Source organism: Eleginops maclovinus, chromosome 3 (assembly GCF_036324505.1).
Source record: "Eleginops maclovinus isolate JMC-PN-2008 ecotype Puerto Natales chromosome 3, JC_Emac_rtc_rv5, whole genome shotgun sequence".
Classification (NCBI taxonomy): domain Eukaryota; kingdom Metazoa; phylum Chordata; class Actinopteri; order Perciformes; family Eleginopidae; genus Eleginops; species Eleginops maclovinus.
Genome location: NC_086351.1, coordinates 17,600,966 through 17,621,370, shown reverse-complemented (window position 1 = coordinate 17,621,370; position 20,405 = coordinate 17,600,966). Strand labels below are relative to the sequence as shown.

Below are 20,405 nucleotides of genomic sequence, written 5' to 3'. Positions count from 1 at the left end.
GGTTCGAATTGGCAAGGCAAATGAGTTCTGCTCAGGTCAATTTAAGTTGTCTGTGCAAGTGTTTTTAAATTCAAGACTGTGCACAGTCTCAGAAATTGAGTGTCTGTAATTTATCTTGACAAGATGATTTCTCGTAGCTTGCAACAGAAGAGAGAGCATAAGAGAGCCGGGGCATGCAGGAATATTGATTTATAAATGTGCTAATTGACAAATCTCGCAGCAGGGAGGAAAGCAACTAAAATCACCCCAAAACACTCTGCACTCTTCCTGCACATAATCACACAAACAAAGAAACACACCAACAAAGCACATCACAGCAAGTGCAAACACAGACAAAACACACACAGTTGCTGGCGGTCCTTGCGGGTACGATTGCCATTTAAACAAACATTCGGAATCTGTTTTCCCACAGTACACGCTGCATTATGTAGAACCCACACATTCATGAATGAAACAGTATAGATTCAGAGGAAAGTGTTAAGGGATGATTGTCTTGAAGTGGACCACTGCTGCACTGTCAAGGTTGAACTTGAAGCATTAGTGAGACATCTTGTCAAAAATGGACCTCACGGGAGGAGAGGAGAGGAATGCCGCTGGAGTTGTGTCAAGTGTTGTCAGTGTGGTGGTGTTGGGAGAAGATGAGGGATGTGATACCGAAGCAGCGAGATGAAGCACAGGGGCAAGAATAAGAGTTCTGAGGTCTGAGTACACACAACCCCCCCTCGAGAGTGGTTTCATGGCAGATGTCTTTTAGGATACACAAAAGCAACAAATCTGCAGGGAGGTGAACTTTACAATGAGGTTAGACGGGATCACTAACATTGGCCATTGGAAAGTGCATATGTAGCATTTCTCTACAGCAACCTCAGGTCTCTGGGGGTAAGTTTAAAGCTGGGATAGGGTCTACCACTAGCTCGCGTTTCCCATGTGTAGTGGTTGCTACTTGATGTAAGATCTCTCTCGTGCTTATGGACTCTTTTAAGATTACTGCACACTGGAAGTGGTTGTTACGAGATGCTAGTCTTGCTTGAGATTTAAACTTGGTTTGGTGGAAGATTTGCATCAGAATGTGGTCAAACTGCACTGTGCCTTAGGAGCTATAGGACTCTTAAAAGCAACAGCTAAATAATCAACTATCTGGCTTATCAAATTATCTTTTATTATTTTGTAATACTCAAATATTGATATGTCCTACTATTCTGTGTTTTACATCACATAATACTGAATATATTGAGACTTGACTGAAACTACATTTGTAGGAGGAGGACACCAACTAAAACATAAACAGCACACCTATAGATAATACAAATAATTGTTTGTACTAGCCATTGTGTTTAAACATGACTAGAAATGTATCACAATAAAAGTCAGACCTGAAGCCAATATGATCAGCTGACCAGATGGCTATGTCATTACATTGCATCTTTCTGGTGAAAGAATGTATGTCACAGCAGTTCACAAGTACTAACGGCTGCACAACACCATGTGAATGACACACTGCCATTTCTTTTCCCAGCAACCATTTGGAAAAGAGCCTTCAGCTTCTGATGGACAGGGTGGATGACATGAGCCAAGACATTGTCAAGTATAACACCTACAGCCGCAACCTGAGCAAGCAGCAGCAGCAGAAGCACCAGGTAAATCCAGAACACACACGCACACACACCTACAGACACAATGAGCCAGCAGCAGAAACATCACCTTACCAGCGTGATTATAAGTGGAAGAGTGTCTCACACACACACACACACACACACACACACACACACACACACACACACACACACACACACACACACACACACACACACACACACACACACACACACACACACACACCTGCATCCACAAACTCGACAGGAAAACAGCAGGTATATTTCTCTCAGCCTTGGATGCAACCAATTGCAGCTGTAATCACAGCAGGAAACCTGTCCCACACACACTCAAACAGAGGTATGGTACCCTAGGCTCACAAACTAATAGACATGCACCCTCCGAGTACCACCTGAAGTAACCACAGTAAACAGCAAAGGTTAGAGTTGTATAAACATTTACTGACATCTGTACCTATGTTCACATCAATACACACGGATATTCCATAGGCATGCTAGTCCACTGTGTTCACAAAATAATAGGCCTTCTCTGGCTCTCTAATGAAGCCGCAGTTCTGTGGGTACGCAGTTAAAAACAAAAACAATGGGCAACATGCTCGCTACGCTGCCCTTTTTGTTTCAACACCAGACTACTTCTCCTGTCTGAATCACCCTTTGATATACAAGGATGGATGGAACTGGTGCGTCAGAACAATTCCTACATCACGTGATCCAGAACATGACTTGCAAAGTGCTTGGAAAAAGACACGTTTTACGCATTTTATGTATTTCATTTTCCAATGGACTGATTATGATCCCTTAATAAATATACCATTTGAAGAAAACATGCAGACTGCTTTGCTTAACAATTGCATGAACTTACAGATGTAAGTTATTGGGCAACAAGCAAGACCATCAGCATTCTGAGCACACAATGACATAAAGCTTTACTAACCCTTATATATCTGTCCTAGTGTTCCACCCTCACCTCAGTGCAGCTGCTGACATGCGCCCACTGAAGACTCGCATCGTTTAATTTCAGACACGCTTCTCCTTCATCTCCTGCATTATTTTTCCCCTCAATGAAATGGTCATTTCATTCACTACGTTTATTTACATTTATCTGTAGGAGAGTAGGTTCACAAGGTTAAAAACCAGGCTCTCAGGATCTTTAAACACCACCCAGGGGGAGCCGATACATATGGACGCAGAGCTAGTATTAACGAACAGACCCTTTCTTTATTTTAATGAGAAAGTGAAAGTCTTCTGTTTTTATTCTTATTCCCTACCAGTGAGACACAAACTTAATTTAAAAGCAGCAGCAGTAGCACTTTGTAAAACACACAGTCACACACGTACTGCAAAGACTCAGGACACACACTCCATCTTAAGTACAGACTCAGCCAGATGCATCAAAAGGACCAGAACAAAATGCACACACACACACACACACACACACACACACACACACACACACACACACACACACACACACACACACACACACACACACACACACACACACACACACACACACACACACACACACACACAGAAAATAAGCAACGGAGCATCTGCAACTACAATGTCAGCCGGATGCATCATAAACGAACGCCAACACAAAAGGTCACAGACACACACATAACTTAGGAAAGTGGTAGCATAGGGGCTCAAGGTCACTCACTGAAGCCTCAAAACATACACCTACGTCCAACAATTACGTTACTCTCCCATTATTCTCAGCAAGTACAAGAAATGTCTGAAGCACTAATGAGAATCTGCGCTGAGTCATCATCACCTCGGATGACAGCCAAACTCGCACACATTACACAGACTTACACAAAAAACAAAACGTGCATCTGTGACCACAGGTTCTCCACCGCATGCACACGAGGAAATCATAGCCCGGGCCAGGGAGAAACACACACCTACCTACACGCACACACATCCCCGGGCCAATCTCCCACACTACAGCCATTACGATCCATCATCCTCCCCTTCCGACCTTCTCATCATCAGAGCCCGCAAGCCTTACCCCTCCCTGACACACACACACACACACACACACACACACACACACACACACACACACACACACACACACACACACACACACACACACACACACACACACACACACACACACAGTCGTGTCATACACAATATCGTACAGACAACCCCAGTGATGGTGTCTACTTTTTTCCCGTCTTAATGGGATTCTCTGCAATGAACAAACAGCGCGCACAGACACAAAGAAAGTGAGCCTCTTTTACGCTGTTCACACATCTACAGTACTTGCTCCATGTAATCTTGTGCTATTGACTCAGCTGCTTCCCGGACAAATGGAACCTTATTAATCATCATAGAAAGTTGTGAAAAGGCACCATGCTCAGAGGGCTCCATTTTTCATTTGCAGCTCTCTAAATTTGGTAAATAGCAGGTTCCCTGGCCCAATCTGCGGCCAAGTTAGTCTTTGTGCCCGTAAATGTATGTTTCACTCCCCCTGATTTATTCATTTTCAATTTTCTTTTTCTTCTCTTTTCCCATCGACGGAAGCAGGCAACACTTTGCAGAAGATTAGTTATGGAGCAATGTGTTAATCTTATGAGCTGAGGAGTCATGACTCATAGTTAATGATACAATTCAGCAACCATTAGATGATTCAGCAATATTTTCAAGTCATTATTTCTGAGCCGTGTAATTATATTTGATGTACAAACAGTTAATATACACATAAAAGACGAGCCAAGTCGTGGCTAGGAGTGTATTTTGTCATCGTAGATGCTATATGGATAGAAATAATGTTTTTCTCAACTTTGAAAATGATCATCAGTTGAAGCTGAAACAAAGAAAATAAGGGTGATTTAAAAAAAAAAAAGGGTCTGATTTTAAAAGAAACCAAAACTTAACATTCATTCATTATTTTTGGATTTAAGAGAGACCTTATCTTGAAGGGAATCTGAGGGAATAACAGATAGAACACCAACAAACAAGAAACGTAATGCCTCATCAATTGGCAAGTACTTTTTGTAGACAAACAGTATAATGAAAATGAGTCATAGAAACTCAACAAAATATACAAAAAGATAGATTTCTGATTATTTAAATGGATTTAAATATAATTCTAAAATGTGTCATTTTATAGAATACTTTTTTTTATAGAAATGGAAGTCCTATATTATGAGGTCCAGTGGTTATTTGGATGTACCCTGTGATCTGACCTCATATGAGTACACTGTGATGCATCCCGACCACCTGGGTTTGAGACACTGGCCCGTATCACTGAATGCAATTTGTCCCAAACTTTCTCACATCAGTCCTCTAGTCCAGTTACCAACTTTTTTAACCATATCAAATTGCCAAAAACGCACCATCTCCAACATGAGTCACAGTGTTTTCAACGGTGCACTGTGTGAGTGCTTCTCTGCAGTAGCCCCTGGAAGGCTTCTGAAGGTAGAGGGTAAAACAAATACTGAGAAGTCCTGCAGTTGTCAGTACAAGAACTGTGGCGTGGGACGGTTTTATTTTCCACCAAGACAATGACCTCCAACATAAAGCCAACACTACACGGGAGTCCAGACCTCAAGCCAAATCAGACTTTGTAGCAGGACTTGACAACTGCTGCCCCCTCTCAGTCCCCATGCAACCTGACACCCCGAGCACTTTGTGAAGAAATAGTGTAAAAAAAACAAAAAAAACTGCAAAAATTGCTTCCAGCAAATACTCACATGAACAAGGTTATTTTATTTATTTATATTTGGATCATTTCGATTTTGTCTTCATTTGAATTTAGCTTTTGATGGAGGGAGGTCAACAGTTTTAAGGCTTTTTATGTCTATATTTATATATGGAAGGTGGAAGAGCAAACTGTTTTTGTTTGGTTGTTTAGAACATTTGCATATATTAGCATTTTGATTATGCACAGGCTTGCTGTGACGCATTGGCAGGCAAAAGAAATCCACACTGTAGGAGTAGATGGTTAAATATTTCAGTCAGTCACTTTTTGTCAGTTTCAGTCCCCCGTACAGGTGCATTGAGAGATGTTTGGTTGAAAGCACTCAAGTTGCTCCCAAACCGTTTCTTCCTCCTCATCTGCCGCAACCTCCCATTTTGCCGGTCTGTGTCAGGCTCTCCTCCATCTTGCCAAATTAACAAGGCTTTTAGGATCTCCAGAGACCCGGCACCTCGCTGATTTACCGACTGTCAGCCCTCCACAAATCACTTCTCTCTGTCTGTCTCTTCTTTCATCGCCATGTATCTTTACAGCTCACTTCCTGCCTGTTGCTTTATTTTTTCTTCTTGTTCTTATTCTATGCGACTTTCTGCTTTCTACATCTCTCTCCACTTTATTGCTCTTGATCCTTTTCCTGACTTACTTTCTTCATACCGTCTCTCTCTCTCTCTCTCTCTCTCTCTCTCTCTCTCTCTCTCTCTCTCTCTCTCTCTCTCACTTTATTCACTCCAACTCGTCTCTTTCCCAAGTCAATGTTTCACCCTTTCTCTTCACCTCACATTCTCACCATGTCTGTTCTGCTTTTGTTTTTCTTTCTTTCATTTCCTTTTGTGTCCCCTGCTTCTCTAACACCGCCCCTTGTTCTCTCTGTGTCCCCCCCCCACAGTACCTCCAGAGGCGGCAGCAGGAGAACGTCCAGCGACAGACCCGAGGGGAGCCTGCGCTGCCAGAGGAGGACATCAGCAAAATGTTCAAGCCTCCTCAGGCGCCACCACGCATGGACACGCTGCTCATTGCAGGTACGCACATACATTCACACTGACACTAACACACAGCCTTCACGTACAGACTGTGCTCATTTAGGAGACCCCCCTTCCTCCAAACTCCATCAGCCGCCTCTGCTCCTCTCACAGGAGCTCAGGTTCTGCTTTGTAATTATCTCTGCCATTATCTTGAAATTACATTAATTTAAAGTTTATTGACTCAATTTCCAACTCGACCGCCCCTTTCCGTGCTGTTTCACGCTGTTCAGCTCTCCCCCGCCTTCTGACAACACTCTGATCCTTCCGTTTACTCTGTTCCACACTAATTTGATGTTTTTCTGTTCTCCCCTCTTCTCTCTCCCGCCTGTGTGTGTGTGTGTGTGTGTGTGTGTGTGTGTGTGTGTGTGTGTGTATTTATATTTATGTGGGTTTGTTTTTGTTGTGTGGGGGCGCGTGGATGCATGTGGCTACCTTCCAACAGGGCAAATTAACAACTACTGCCAAAACGTGAAGGAATTCACCTCGCAGAACCTCGGGAAGCTGTTCATGGCGGAGGCTCTCCAGGGCCACAACTAGAGGAGAGAAACTGGGTGAAAGAATCTGCGATGGAGGGAAAGCGAAGGACTATAGGAGGGCTGAAGAAAGGAAACAGATATCCAAAAGCACCTAAAATTCCATTGGAAGAACCCAACATCTTTATTAGTTTTCTAAGGATTCACTCATTGTTTTTATGCCTGGTTCCATCTTGGGTTCAAAATAATCTTTGAAAATCACTTGATTTAAATAAAAGTGTTACATCTCTACATTTTCTCTGACTCTCATTGCTGCATATTTTTGTGTTTGCTGTACAAAAATGGTATTCCTGTACACAACATTAGCATGTCTAAATGGGACTCGTGCTCATAATTATACAGCAGTACTCGTACATGATTTCATTGCTACATGCGTTTTGTTTTGCAGTTCAAACATCCAACAGGTGGAACCAATTACTAGTGGATTTGCTGAGGCTTCGGTTTGCATGGTGGAAACAATGATATCCTTGTGAACAGAACTGCAACAGTAGTATCAGCAAGAGTTGAGCGTTTAATTAAACGCCGCTTACCTGGCTATAATTTAGATTTTGTTGTTTTTCACGCCGATTGCAGTTAGCACGTGTTTAATTTTAGCATGTTGGAGAAAAAACAGAAAATCCCTATAGTCATTTGGCTTGAAACAATAAATATTGTTGTTGTTGGATCCAAGACAACATTTGATGAAGGAACTGCAGGTGTATGTCAGGCTGCACTGAGTGGCATTCCTTATTTAGTGTTGTGACTGTCATTGCCAAGAAACAGTAAATTATTTGTTCACACAATTTTAGAGAAATTAACAACAGGGGAGCCAATTAAGTGTTTCTGAAGTTAATTCATAAAACTTCAGTCTGAGATGGAGTTTGAGGAATAAATCAAAGCTCATTTGTTGCTGATTAATAATAAATGTGAGCTTTGGTTGAAGACTTGCATCACAGAGCGTGTCGTACATGATGAGATCTGTCAGGGAATTTATTGTGTGGCGTCCTGTGGAAATTATTATCATGCAGGCCGTCACTGTCTCGCTTCTTCAAAGATCTGTTTTAGTTAGTCATTCTCACGTTTACAAATTCATTACTTAAAGTACTAGTAACTTTTTTTAAGAATTGTATTTGCTGCATTATAAGAGGGCAGAATCAGCCTGAGCCTTATCTTCAAATAAACTACTGGATTGAAATCAAACAACGGGATTTGACTTCTAATTTGGACAAATCATTATTTAAAATATTGAACCTACCTGAACGAAAGCAGGAAGTTCATTGTTATCTTTAGTATGTTGCTGTGCTCCGCCTGCCTGTAAAAGCAATCTTAATTCTCTATCTCCTCTGCTTGCAATGTTTGAATGTTTCACAGTCCATGCCTTTTGGGATTTTTCCGGTGTTGTATAGAATTATTAGCATGTAAATGGTCTGCAAAAGCTAAAATCCCAAAGCTCTCTCCCCCTGTCTGAAACAACATCATTCGACTCTTTGGATTACTTCCGATTTAGTGACATCCCTATGTAACACACACACTTCTATTGGCTAGCGCTCCAACACATAGGGCGTGATCGGCTAAAGAAGGGGACTCTAAGCTGTTGACGAATCACAACAGAGCCAGCCAGCTAACCACCAGAGCATGTGAACATGTCACAGTAAAGGCACAATATACAAATATGCCCCTTAAAATTAAAAAAGAAGACATAAAAGTGCTTTCTCATGAATGCTAATGCTAGCATACAGTGAAGATGCTAACATTGTCAACTGTCATCTTAGTTTAGCGTTTTAGCATGCTAACTTTCCCATCCATTTCTGGGTGCTAAAGCTAAACCGTCCTGTCAGTGACTGTACATAGGGGAATATGACGCATTAAAACATGCATTGCCAGTACATTTTTATTCTTTCCACTAGCAGCCAGCCCTAAATGTGTTTTTATTGGATTTGTTTTATTACTAGAACTCACCTGGGAGACTGGTGCGTAGTTTCCCATGATAAATAAAGTTGAGATGTATTGATTTTCATTGAACAAGTCTCGGCTTCTCCTTGCAGAAAGATACTACACCCTACCTAAACAGTAAATCCACTGCTGTCCTGTAAATCAGCCACAACTGAAGAGAAATTAAAAGAAAACGCGTATGAAATACACCTTTCAGTTTTTATGATACAATAACGTTTTAATAAACCCAAAGGGGAAATTCTGTTAGTCCTGTGCCCTTCAGAAATCCTAACAAAGTTGCTGACACTTAACAAAAACATAACTTGTAGATTGACGCAGCATCGAGCGTGTCCATCAGTAGGCCTAACCAGTCCTGTGGAGCGTCCTTGAACATGATCCACCTCACATCAGCTAAATACCTCACATGTTTCGGCGATGATCGTCCGTCTAAGACTTCCTGCTCTAGTAATAAAAGAGCAGCTTATTTTGTGGAGCCTGTCACTGGTGTCCATTCCACCCAACAACAGGAAGCTGAATGATGGCTCTCTTCGCTCCATTTAATAAAAAAAAGCTGCCAGTGTGTGCTTCATTATAGAATAATTACACCGCGGCCCTATCATGTTGTGTGCTCCGTTGTTCTTCCTCGACCTGTGCTTAAACAGCATCATCTAATTCAGTGGATGATGTTATTTAGCTTGTCATCAGCATCGCCTGGTCGACCAATAACTTGAAGCGCTCCTGCTTGTCATCAGCACAATGTAATTGACAATAATTACAAGTCCACCAACATGATGAACGCTTATTGGAATGGCGACACTCGAGCAGGAAATGATTTCTTCCCCAAATCACAACCTGTTTCCCTGACAAGCTGGCAGGACGGGAAATATGAATTCGCAACAGAGGGCTCGGCTGATATTCATTAATTAGGAACACACCTGTACTTGTGATTGATGTTTTGTATGATGAGAGGCATTTCTTCTTAGCAGGTATTGATTGGCTTTTGATTGGTGGCTTCTGCTTAAGGTGAATCTGTGTTGTTTGTAATTCTTGGAGCAGCACTGTAGGGGGATGTTGCCCTTGAGGGCTGGCTGGGGCACAGCCTCCCTTGTCCCTAATCCTGAGATGTGTGAGGAATTACAAAACTTAAAGTGTCCTCAGCAGAACCAGGAGCACTGGGTGAAGGCGCCGCTCACGCCTGCAGAGTGCAAACACGCTGACAGAGGTTCAGTTTGTATTTAAAGTGACAGTGTTTTGTTTGGAGTGGAGAGCAGTTTGGATTGAATCATGTAGTCACAGAAATGCTCAAGGGCAATAGAGTGCAGGGAGAGATGCATGGGAGTCAGACTGGCGCGCATAACTCCACGGTCATATAAATCATGATATTAACTGTTGACTGTTTGTTAAGCAGAGATAACGATGATAGATTGTTAATAGAATGTAACAAGCCAATTACAGTCAGAGCAAGCTAATGTGTGTGGTTTCTGAAACAAGCTTCAAAACACACAGTTAGCAGAGGTATTTGGCTGATGTAAGACAGATCATCTTTGCCAGTATTCCCAATCAGTGTGTAAACAGTAAATTAATGATTAACAAAAATGTATTCAAAGCTATAATCATATCAAATGACAACTCTAACTGTTAGTGATGAATAATGAATATTCATGAAAATTGTAAATCTTTTGTACATTTTAAAGCTTTAACCTATAAACCTTTTCATAACCAAAAGCAAGTGAAAAATACACATATATGTTAGCATTGTTCCATAATCCGAACCCCCCAAAAAATACATCTCCTTTAAGCTTTTTGTACTTACTTACAAGCATCTGTCAAATCATATTCACTCACGTATTGTATAACAAAAGCAACTTTGTTTTAGCTCTGAGCATTATCTGCAATATTTATCAAACAATCAAATATTTAAAGGGATGTGTGTGTAACCAGCCTTATTAATAATCGTATAGCCCATTTCTTTTTAATGTATAAATGTTTTAAAGGTGGATCCCAGCACACATTAAAATACATAACAACATCCTGTGCGCAGTAAACAAGATTTTGTTGAATCCCACTCAGGTTTCTGCCCCTCCGTATGTCCAGACACTTCACCTTTTGCTCCCACTCGAGGTATTGATGTGGATGTAGGAGTGCCCTGCCTCTTTGCTTCATTGTGCTGCTTGTTTTGAAATGTTAAACTGCTTGGAAGAAAGCAGCACACAGAAACGCTCTGCAGCAGCTGCATCTGAGATTTGCTCTCCCACACTGTGTCGCTCAATTGACCGTGAGACTACTGTGAGTCGGTGAAAATGAGAATGACATCCTCAAATAGGATACAACATTTTTCCCCCACAGCTCCATGGCTGAGTCTGTGGCCTGCTGACGCAATACTTCCGATTAAACTTTCCTCCTGGCCTTCTAAAGTGATTCTATTTGCTCTACAAATTATTATTTTTTATCGCTTTCTGTGATGTCACATTTCTCTTCAGCATTTGCAGAGATTACGCAAAACTCTGTGTTTGAACTGAGCATGGGAACGGAATGAGGGCTTTAGCTGTGTAAACAGCCAGGCGTTTTGTACGCTGCAATAGGAGGAAATACTTAATTAGGATTATGGGATTTGTCTGTGCACCTTCAGATTCCTGAGAAGGAGGCTGGGAGATGTCAGAGGGATATAAGTTTGGTCTCATTTAATCAGGGAGTGCGGCCTGCTCAGCCCTGACCCCAGCAGTAATTTATCACCGCTCAAACACAAACACAAGCTCTTTCACCCTGCCTGCCGTTGCCCTGTCATCGGTGATAGAGAGAATCAGCTGGCTGAATATAATGAAACCAGTTATTTCCCTGTCAACTCTGAATACTTTTCCTTTTTTTTTAACGCTCCCTCACTCTCTCCCTCTCTTTTTTTCTGCCATAGATATTGCCATGGCAACTGTGGATCCTGTATGGAGTAGCTGTTGAGGATGTAAAGTAGTTCTCGTGGAAAAATAATCTTGCAAATCCCCAAAACAAGAGCAGAAAGGAGGGCAGATGCAGGAAGAGGAGTTCGTACGGTTGGGGAATTCAGCATTTATTGGATTATTCACGGATCCGAACAACCACATAACAACGCACCACCTGCCACTGAAGCAGCTCCATACTTTCCTTATCTCTCTCTTTGTTTCTCCGTGGTCAATAGATGTGCGCTGTGATTGGCAACTGTATAGATTGCGCTCTGTGTTTTAGTTGCAGTTTGTCTTTCCCTGCCACCCAATTCGACGGCTGTCACCCGCCAGTGGCACAAATCCCACAGGCCATTATGAGGCTGGTTTAATCCCCACAACAGCAGCAACAGAAGCCTTTCAAGAATGCTTTCGGAGCATGATACCCTGTCTGTCACATGCCTCTGTGGGCTTCAGGCAAGGCTACGGTGCATTGTTGTCATCCCACTCCATCACTTACTGTATGTCTCGTCTTATCCCCAAGCCACTAAGACAAATGTACTGGATGTCCTTCTGCTGGAGATCAATCACATGTTGCGTGTAATCTTCCGCTGGGCTTTGTCTCTCTGCTGTGGATACTCACATTCAGCCTTACAAACAATAAATTGTGTTTTTATTGATGTCTTGATTTTTCCAGGTCTACATGGATTTGTAAAATAACTCCCTTTTGGTCCATTTATTTACTGTGTTAGTTGTGTTTGTTTGTGATGGGAGACCTGATTTTTGCTTGTTTGTTTATTTGCTGTTTTTAAACTTTCTGCATCGTTTTCGGGCTGATGCCTAAGTTTTCATGTGGATTTTGTTGTTGTATGCTATGTTAAAACAATAGTTTTGCAAATTCTTGGAAAAAAAGACAGTAGGCTGCAAGAAAGAGCTAGCCTAGCTGTCCAACACTTAATCTGTTGGAGTCTTCAAAAATGATCTTTCCTGTAAAACTATAACTTGTCTTTTTTATTATTATACTTTAAAGTCCTGGAAGGTGATATTGAAAAACTGTCTTCATGCTAAACTAAGCTAATCTACTGCTGGCTCTAGCTCCATATAACCTACAAATATGAATAGGGAAATATTTTAATCGTCTTTTTGTTGCAAAGCAAATGAGTTTATTTCCTAAAATGCCCTATAATGAATGTGTTTTTTATATTAACAACGGCTCACATGACTACTTGTTATCTTAAAGGAGTCCTTCATAGTTAGAACACAGAAAATTACTGACTCTCATTGTTTTGTCTTTATGACTACCGAGTTGTGAGGGGATCAGCCCCTTCCTACACCCAGGCTTGGATAAACCGCACAATCCATCACGTGCACTTTGCTTGGCATCAGCCAATCAGCTTGCTACTCCATCTCTGCAAGTGGGACCCATGTACCCCTCAAAAACACGCCAGTTTGCTATCCTGGCTCCTAAATGGTGGAATGAGCTCCCCATTGACATCAGGATAGATGAAACTCTGCACATCTTCCATCGCAAACTGAAAAGGCATCTGTTTCGATTGTACCTTGGCAATTAAATTCTTGAAAAAAAACAAACAAAAAAACCCCCAGCTCTTGCAATGGTATAACTAGCTTGAAGTGAATATATCTGCACTTCCCTTGTTGTTCCGAGTTTGATTCTTTATGTTTTTGCACTTATTGTAAGTCTGGTGGATAAAAGTGCAGCCTAATGTAATGTAATGACCTACAGCTTTATTGTTCTGGTTGACTCTTAACATTTCGCTAAAGATCAATTATAGGACATTTAAAAAAATGTATACGATTTTTACTGCCAAAGTCCTGGATCAAAAATATATCTGCCATAGTCTTGGAGTCTTTGACCTCAACTAGATAAGGGTCGATCTCATAGAGATTATGTATCCCGTGGTTTTGAAGACTACACTGTTGACCTGCTACTGTTAGACTACTGCTGTGTATCAGTAAGACTTGGGACTAATACACAGGACTTCTTCTTTTTAGTATTTCCTGGAGCACCCATGCAGTGTGTGACCTCTAATGCAGTTGTTATGTGCCTGTTGCTTTTTATTCACTTCTACAAGTACAAGAATTTTTATCTTTGATCTTTGTTGAAAACTTGAATCTCATACTTTTTCTGGTTTACCGTTTTTATTATAATTCATGATCTACCTCCTTCTGTTCCTATAAGTCAGGAGCGGCCAGGTTACCCGCTCAGTGATTGATGATAAGCTTGTGACCTACAATAGACAGATCCACAATTAAGGAGCACCTTATCTCCCAGCTGTGAATCTTAAGATAAATGCCAATAGCGACCTCCCCCTTTGATGTTCAATCGTGCACTCCACGCCTCTGTCTCAGCGTATCCTTAGAATGACTGATGTGCATTTGAATATATCTGTAAACATTCAGCACAATTATTCATTCACCCTTATTCTTTATAATTACTGCCCTGTTTCACCCGGTAATCTCCACCAGCATCTAATTTCAGTGTGTTTATTTTCATGCTGTGCAACAGTAGGACTAATATAGAGAACATTCTTTTACTTCGGAGGCATTCATCACATCAAAGTCCAACATTTTTCTTTCATTTTCTGCATCCTCTGTAAGTTATGTTTTTCTTTCCTGCCTATGTTCCTTATATCTGTCCCTTATAACATCTTGTTCTGGCCTATAAACATCTATTTTTCCTCTACCTGCAGTGGGATGTAAGCCTTTGACCCTTGTTTGCCTTTTGTTCTGGTCCCAGGATACACAGTGTAGCTCAACCCATAAAAGATAAGATATTCATCTCTGCCAGATCAGTTTTTTGTCCTGCACTACATTTCCTTCGGCAACTGGGTTTTCTTTTTTCCCCGCGGAGTTAATCTTACATACAACTTCCTGAATTTACTCTGGGGCATTCTCAGTTCAGTGGATGATTCTACGTCTCTCTTGCAATTTATTTTGGCACAATCCAGTGGATGGTTAACGGGGGTTTGATGGCGAGAACACAGTGTATATCAGATTCCACTGGTAACCATTGAAAGAAAAGGCTGTCAGTGCCGCAACATGGTAATAAAACCGCTCTGTCAGTGTTACAGTGCCGTTATATTCTAAGATCTTTTATAGTTGCAACGCAGTGTGAAATGCTTCCATGGGCTCCATGCTTAGCACTCTTCAATTATGTACATGCTGTGAAAAAGTGATCAATGTGCCCTATTTCATTATTGAATCCGGCTTTTTCCCAGGCTTAATTTATTATCTATTTTTGACTCGCATCCAACTTGGTTAGACTTTACCATAGGAATAGCAACGTACAGTCTTTCATTGGGTGTCACTTTTCTGATCTTTCCTCCTTCTGAAGCAAAAATAACTACGCAGTTGACTTTGAACGTTTCACGAGCACTGATGTTGAAGAAATGACATCTTGGTGTACTGTTTCTAACGATATATTTCACACTGTTAATACGGATTCATACCGCCAAAGAGGACCAGATGTCACTGACCTTATAGGGCTATGAACTACCACATCCTCCCCCAGCTGAGACTGCAAACACATTTAAACATGCAATAGAAATACATTAGTTATTTTAATTTCGGTTTTCACATCATTTTTCCTTTCCACAAGCATTTTGATTATAACTGATGTTGATGCCTGAGCCCCAAACTCCGTCATTTGGTGTCCATTTATTTGCTTTGAGGGGAGCAGCAAGCCCACTGACATTCAATCACATTATTTTGGCACAATGATTCGCTGCCTCCACCTGTGACCTGAACCACACATAACACAGTGCATGACAAGTGCTGTGTAAATCAAACCAGCAGGACACAAATCCACAGATTCATAACTGAATCTCATGGTGAGACGCTCAGCCGCCGCAGAGATGATCACACGCACATCAATAAACAACCAGGCAGCGGTTAACATCCAAGATCTTCTGCAGTATTTTTAATTCAATTTCTCCCAAGCCATCTGGGCTGATGCTACAGCGCATGGATGCAACTGCCAACCTGTTATTGCGCGAGTGTGATAGAGAGTAAGCTCATAGCAGCCATAACAGGGTAAGGGCATGATTGCCTGCAGGTAAGTGATTTAGAGAAAAAATCAGGTTGATGCTCTCAAAACCCTCTGCCAGAGAGTCACGGGCCAAGGCCAAGCGTTGTAAATTTTCTCAAACTGTCAGCGTTTTCTACCTTGCTTACCTTAGGCTGGGCTCGAATAAATTCTCACACAATTTTCAGAGCTGAAATTGGTCATTCCTTTTGCGTCTTTTCCCTCCAGGTCCCCTAAAAAGTTGTCTGAAGGTGCCCTTTGGAGGCTTGTGTCACTGTATTTGGTGTTGCACCTGATCCAGTAAAGAAATATTTCTGAATCTAAACCCAGTTTTGCTACATAGAGATGATTTGACATGGTCTGTGCAAAGTAAAATAAAAATAAGCAGGAAGGAATCTAGTGCATTCGAGCTGACTGCAACTAGACACCTTGGTTTATAAACAGGTACCACTGGAGGTCAGTTAACAATCCCGACATGCTGTAAACATCCTGATATCAGTTTAGCAAGTTTGCCTTCCTGCACGTTTACCATTATTCACATCCCATTTACTGTTTAGTAACAGGGGATCATTAAAGAGACAGATTATGACCTTGCTGAGACCAAAGATAATTGCTTCAGTGACTGATGAGGATATCTTCTAACAGCTTGTAGTTATTTAATCTAACACAACCTTTCAAAAACATTCCTTAAAGAAATAAGAAAGATACAGGTGTAGAGAAATGGATCCTACATTAATATGATTGAACCACTGCAAGGCCTGTGCTGTCAATACCATGCATTTTTGCTGACCATAGAGTTCCTCTGCATGCTCTTGTTGTCAGGGCTTGTAGCTAGCTAACAGGAATCCATAACACCAAATCTATAGCTCACTTAAAAAGAAACCCATCTTAAGGGTTAAGTTTTCTTACCAGATGGCACAAATCTCAATCAACCCTGCAGAAAAGAAAGATTCATGCCGTAAACCCAACAGCAACTACACTGAGAACTATCATGTACATTGAAATTGCTGTGGGCCTTCCTATGTGTGTGCTCTTCAATCAGTGCACTTTGGTAGCAAAGTACCATAACCTGCAAAGGCACAAACAAGGCAACCCATCTTTGATGAAATCTGTCGGGTGGATGTTCTTCAGAAAAATATCAAACCTCTAACTGCACAACACAAACACAGCCATGCTGTCCTCCGTTGTTCTTGCTCTACCCTAAGGCACCTACAGTACCTACTCTGGTGGCTTGGGTATGTGAGAAAAACAACAAACTCTTTACCAAAGCGATAAAAGAATCCTTGGAAGCTGCTATTGATGGTGTGGTTGCGAATAATACTGTGTCAGGTACAAAAACTGCAATCAGTGTAGATTTTTTAGTCACAGTGACTTTAATATGTATTATTTGTGCAGCTTTCGATGGGGGCTGCTTCAGAGAGGACTGTCCTGAGCCTAATATGACTGGAAGGACATAGAACTCGGGAAATCCTCTACCAGAATATTTTTTGCATCTTTAAACGACAATAGATTTCACTGCAGGCTGTTAACCATAGATTGTATATATAAAGGTATTTACATGCTAGTTAGCGATGATGCTCTGTCCATGACAGGGAATGGAAGTCCTGTCAGAGCGGCTGTCAGCAGCCCACCAGGGATGAAATCGCTCGGCTGCCTCATCCACCTGAGCGCACTGTGTGCTCACTGTGTTGGTGAGTTGAAAAACACTATGGTCTCAGTTATGACCATTATTAACTTTATCAGATCAACATCCAGTCTTCAACATTGACATTTTGAAAACTAGTTGCTGAAACATCAGGTGAACATTGTGTGCTGCTTACTTGCATAGCAAGTGAAATGCTCTCGAGAACTCTGGAGGATATAGTCTCTTTTCTCCGTGATTACAAGCACAACAAAACAGCATAGTTCTGTCGTAAAGTCTGGATGATGGATTTATGCCAGAGATACGCTTTTAAAGCGTCATCTTTCTTCATTTGCATGCATTTCATCTGGGACTACAAGAGAGTAACAAAACAGAGGTTGATCTTGTTGAGAAACGCACTGCTCCGCTTTTCCACCCTCCTTGACTTTATAAAGTTATCAGCAATTTTTCAATCAACTAAATAATTACAGATTTAAAAAAAATTAATTAAGGGATAACAAGAATTGATGACTTCAAAATGCCTAAAAAATTGTCAATTGCTGACATCTAACAGAAAATCACAAGTTCCAAATGTCACGTGGTGTTAACAAGGGGTACTGTTGAAAACGAGATGGAAGCGTCATCTGATCTGAAGCACGCACTTGAGGGAGAGCGTTTCACTAAGATTTGGACTTTATTTATAATTTATCTTGTATTTACTAAACACAAAAGCCAATGTGTGTTAACAATGGTCCGATCAGTAAACCTGAAAATCCAGTTTCTCTCATGTACTTGATAAGAAAAAAAACACGTTCTCGCCTTCTTGACTGTAACGTTTGCATACCTTTAGCCTTTGTGTGTTCTGATTTGCAAGAGCTAAAGAGAACTGAATGAATGTGCTGCACGTAGCTAATGTTATTTCTGTTTAAGAAAGCTTAACAGTAAATCAAAGATGGAAAAGAAGACAAAACAAGATGACGGTTATAGGAAACGCTTTAACGTAGCTATGTAAGAGATGTTAAAAACACTATACTTTTGCGACTATACATCAACTTGTGTTGAAAAGAAAATAGAAAAATGCTCTTTATTCCTTACCTATGTACAAAAGAACCTATGTTCTTGTTTTTATTTATGATTAGAATACTTTTGCATTGTGGGGATTTTTTTTTTGGAAAGGTGCTGTGTCAAATGAATAATGAGAATAATAACCCTAAAAATGTAGCTGACAGAACAAGCTGGTTGAATAGGTCTTTCAATGAAAAGGATGTCCTTTGTACTGTATATGTAAAAGATTTTCAAGCCGAATTGAATTGTGCAAGACATATTTGATTTTCAAGTATAAGATGTGCATTGAATGAAAACTAAAACAAAAAATAGGAGGATATATATATATAAAAAGAGCCTCGATTGCAATTATCCTTCAGAAGAAGGACGAGGCCCTCCTGTGTCTCCAATTTAATTCAGAATGAAAAGGAGAAATGGATGTGTATTTTTGACTGAAAGACACCCTGCAGAGAGAATCCCTGCTTAGCTGCAGTGTTGAATATAAGCTGCTCTGTGGTTTGTCAGCGCTCATCACATTTTGACGTGAATCCTTCAACAGTAACATCTGCTCTGACATCGGCCCTGACGTGAAGGCCGTTCATCTCAGACTTTTAATCACTTCTTACACGAATGGAAAGCAAAAAAAAATGACATCTTGTTCTTATTTTGACTGACAAGATTGACTGTCTGGATCATCTGTACAGTCATACATAATAAAAATGTCTAAAACGACCAGCTAAAGAGTCAGCTGACAGTGTGTGTTGGATTTATTGGATTTCCTTGTAATTAATGAGAATGATGCTCTGTAACTGTGGGATGCAAAAGCAACTACATTAGCAGAATGAACACCACATTAAAAAAAAGTATGCTGTTATAGTGTCTTTCATGCCATTTCATATTATTAGCAGATATATTTTGGTCATTTCCACTGTTGTTTTTTTTCTTACCTGTAAGGCCTCTGTTTGGTCTTTGTTGACAGTATCGTGGAATCTGAACCCTGGCTGGGAAATTCCTCTGTAGCTGTCATCTGGAACCATAGTATGTTATGATTTGTTTATCTTTATAGTAGCTGCTTGCCAATGAGCAGAAAAAATCCAACCCATATTGAGTCGAGTAGCTTAAAGGTCCCTTTATTGTGTAGTAGAAAATGCGATGGCATAGGTGCAGGTGAAGACCCACAGCGTTTATCGACTGCTATGAGTGATACTGATCTGAAAGCAGTTATTTCCTCTCACCAACCTGTCATTTGGATGTCTGAGTGAATCCAGCCCAGGCTTTAGCCTATTCTCTCACTGCCAGACGGCGGGGTGATTAGTGATGTGGCAGTGTTCAGAAGGCAACTCGGTGCTGTTGCACGATAAAGGGGTCGAGGCAGCCACGCACACATCGCCGACCTAGTCTGTTTCCTGTCGGCCTGTTTCGCTCGCAGTGAGCAACACCGGGTCACTGTCCTACTTCGTGCAGCACCAGATCTTCTTCTAAAGCCTTACTCTCCATGAATCCCATTTTGCCACTGTTTAGTGTTGCAACCTGTGCAAGAAAATAATCTTAGTCAACGTCAGAGCCATTAAGCCAACAATGCAGACCGCCTGTGGCCAGATTCTCTTCATTGACTACACACACACACACACACACACACACACACACACACACACACACACACACACACACACACACACACACACACACACACACACACACACACACACACACACACACACACACACACACACACACACACACACACACACACAGGAGAGCAAGAGTTAGGTAATTGGATATTATATTGAACAAAAGTAGTTCGGAGCTGAAGGAGAAAATAACTTTTGTTGGTAACGGTGCAATTGCGGCAGCATGGGGAGATAAAATGGATGTGATTCTCCCCTCAAAGAGCAGGTTTATTGTGTCTAGAATTGTCTTCTAAAGAGGATTGAGATTGGAAAAACAGATGGGGTGTTCATCTTTTCACAAGATGATTTACTGCACTGATAT

The 20,405-nt window shown here is 41.1% G+C and overlaps 1 protein-coding gene across 1 annotated transcript in view; it reads left to right on the top strand.

The window, feature by feature from the left end:
- Nucleotides 1–7,111, top strand: part of LOC134862332 (eukaryotic translation initiation factor 3 subunit H) — a 51,978-nt gene extending 44,867 nt beyond the window's left edge. The window contains exons 6-8 of the mRNA XM_063880191.1: nt 1,517–1,637; nt 6,212–6,344; nt 6,790–7,111. Of these exons, the coding sequence (XP_063736261.1) occupies nt 1,517–1,637; nt 6,212–6,344; nt 6,790–6,884 (349 nt within the window). The 3' untranslated portion in view covers nt 6,885–7,111. The remainder of the gene's footprint in view (nt 1–1,516; nt 1,638–6,211; nt 6,345–6,789) is intronic.
- Nucleotides 7,112–20,405: the final 13,294 nt, after the last annotated feature.